This window comes from Sinocyclocheilus rhinocerous, unplaced genomic scaffold (genome assembly GCF_001515625.1).
Source record: "Sinocyclocheilus rhinocerous isolate Xijiao unplaced genomic scaffold, SAMN03320098_v1.1 scaffold1050, whole genome shotgun sequence".
Taxonomy (NCBI): Eukaryota; Metazoa; Chordata; class Actinopteri; order Cypriniformes; family Cyprinidae; genus Sinocyclocheilus; species Sinocyclocheilus rhinocerous.
In genome coordinates, this window is record NW_015651629.1 from 401,610 (window position 1) to 404,224 (window position 2,615).

General features: G+C 33.4%; 2 protein-coding genes across 2 annotated transcripts in view; both read left to right on the forward strand.

Moving 5' to 3' along the window:
• Positions 1-2,615, forward strand: part of cfap410 (cilia and flagella associated protein 410) — a 9,774-nt gene that overhangs the window by 1,131 nt on the left and 6,028 nt on the right. The window lies entirely within an intron of this gene.
• The window catches only part of LOC107713238 (protein C21orf2-like), a 7,623-nt gene continuing 5,098 nt past the window's right edge, over positions 91-2,615 (forward strand). Inside the window, exons 1-2 of the mRNA XM_016518689.1 lie at positions 91-343; positions 414-510. Of these exons, the coding sequence (XP_016374175.1) occupies positions 168-343; positions 414-510 (273 nt within the window). The 5' untranslated portion in view covers positions 91-167. The remainder of the gene's footprint in view (positions 344-413; positions 511-2,615) is intronic.

Below are 2,615 nucleotides of genomic sequence, written 5' to 3' on the forward strand. Positions count from 1 at the left end.
GTATATATATATATATATATATATATATATATATATATATATAATTGGAATAATTCCTGCAAACACCTATCAGGTGACACCACAGGTGTCAGTTTATCAGCATTCAACTTCTATATTTTAAACTTTTAATATGCTGTCATGCAATACCTTATGAGTAGCTTAAAGATATGAATATTCATGAGTGTGTTCTGTCAGTGGTTACAGAGGAGGAGCTCACACAAGCATTGAAAGAAGGGGAGGAGCTTGTTTCCCCTCCAGGCCCCACCCCCACCAGCTCAACCAATGGCCTCACAGAAGCCGACTCAGAGGCGGATCCTCTGAACTACAGCATGGAGGAAACCAAGTAAGTTCTGGCTTAGTGTCTGCTGTTTGATCTGTGGCTCTGAACTGAACTCACGCTCATGTTTGTGCAGTAAGATTCGAGCTCAGCTGGGAATGAAGCTGCTGCCCAGAGACAAGTTCCCATCGCTGTCGTCCCCACGAGAGACCGGAGATGCACCGAAGAGGAAGGTACGAGCGAGCACAAACACTGAGACACGTTCCCTTATTAAACAGCAGCTCATGTACACTACCAGTCAAAAGATTTTGAACGGAAAGATTTTTAATATGTTTTAAAGAAGTCTCTTCTGCTCACCAAGCCTGCATTTATTTTATCCAAAGTACAGCAAAAACAGTAAAATTATGAAATATTTTTACTATTTAAAATAACTGTTTTCTATGTGAATATCTGTTAAACTGTAATATATTTCTGTGATGCGCAGCTGTATTTTCAGCATCATTACTCCAGTCTTCAGTGTCACATGATCTTCAGAAATCATTCTTAATATGCTGATTTGCTGCTCAAAAAAACAATTATTATTAATATTTAAAACAGTTGAGTAATTTTTTTTCAGGATTCTTTGATGAATAAAAAGTTAAAAAGAACAGCATTTATCTGCTGTCTGTTGTCAGTGTTTCTATGTTTAAATATGGCGCTTATCACATGCTGTGTGGTATCGGCGTTTGGTATCGGGGCATTTTAACGAGTACGAGTACGAGTACAGGAGGCCAGTATCGGGCCCGATACCGATACCAGTATCGGTATCGGTGCATCCCTATTTTTAATAATTTAAGTTTAATAGTATTTTTTTTTGTTTTGTTTTAATTGTTTCATGCCACATTTTTTTTCAGGTAACGGAAATGTTTTTGTTTTTTTATATTGATAATCAAATATATATATATATATATATATATAAATGTATGTGTGTGTGTGTGTATATATATATATATATATACTGTATATGTAAGTATGTACAGGTGCATCTCAAAAAATTAGAATATCATGGAAAAGTTCTTTATTTGTAGTAATTTAATTCAAAAAAGCAAACTTTCTTGCATTCTAGATTCACTGCACACAAACTGAAATATTTCGAGATTTTTTTTATTTTTAGGGTTATGACTTACAGCTTAGGAAAATAAAAAATTCAGTATCTCAAAAAATTAGAATATCTTCTCAAAGATCAATCAAAACAAGATTTACAAAACAGAAATGTTCAAGATCTCCAAAGTAGGTTTAATTCTGCACTCAATACTTGGTCGGGGCTCCTTCTGCATGAACTACTGCTTCAGTGCGGCGTGGCCCGGAGACGAGCATCAGTCTGGTAATATATTTCTGTGATGCGCAGCTGTATTTTCAGCATCATTACTCCAGTCTTCAGTGTCACATGATCTTCAGAAATCATTCTAATATGCTGATTTGCTGCTCGAGAAACATTTCTGATTATTATTATTATTATCTATATTTAAAACAGTTGAGTACATTTTTTCAGTATTCTTTGATGAATAGAAAGATCCAAAGATTATCTGAAATAAAAAGACTTCGTCTAGGGCTGGGCGATATAGCTAAAATATTTATCAACGATATAATGTTTCATATCGTTTGGTATCGATAATTATTGACATTTTTATAACCTTTTTTAAAACAAAGAGCAATAGAATTTTTTTTTACATTTAACCACTGTGTTTTTAAATTAACCCAATTTATTGAGACAAGCAACAAATAAAAATTCATGTTTTATATGCAGATTAAATAGGTCTTAAGGAAAATTTTGTCTTGTCTCCCGAGGCCACAGGAGGGCGCAATGAGCAAAATAATGCAGCGCATTTAAATTTGTCAACGCAGGAAAAAAATTGTCAATAAAAAACTCAAATCAAATATAATTTCGTAAAACAATTATGAACATATATAATGTTACAAAAGATTTCTATTTCAGATAAATGCTGTTCTGATGAAACTTTCTATTCATCTGTGAATCCTGGAAAAATTCTACTCAGCTGTTTTCAACATTGATAATAATCAGAAATGTTTCTTGAGCAGCAAATCAGCATATTAGAATGATTTCTGAAGATCATGTGACACTGAAGCTGTTTTAAATATTTCACAATTTTACTGTTTTTCCTGTACTTTGGATCAAATAAATGCAGGCTCGGTGGGCTCGGTGAGCTTCTTTAAAAAAACATTACCAGTCAAATGTTTTTGAACAGTAAGATTTTTAGTGTATATATATACCAATATAGATACAGTGTTGGGGAGTAACTAGTTACATGTAACGGCGTTACGTAATTTAATTACAAAA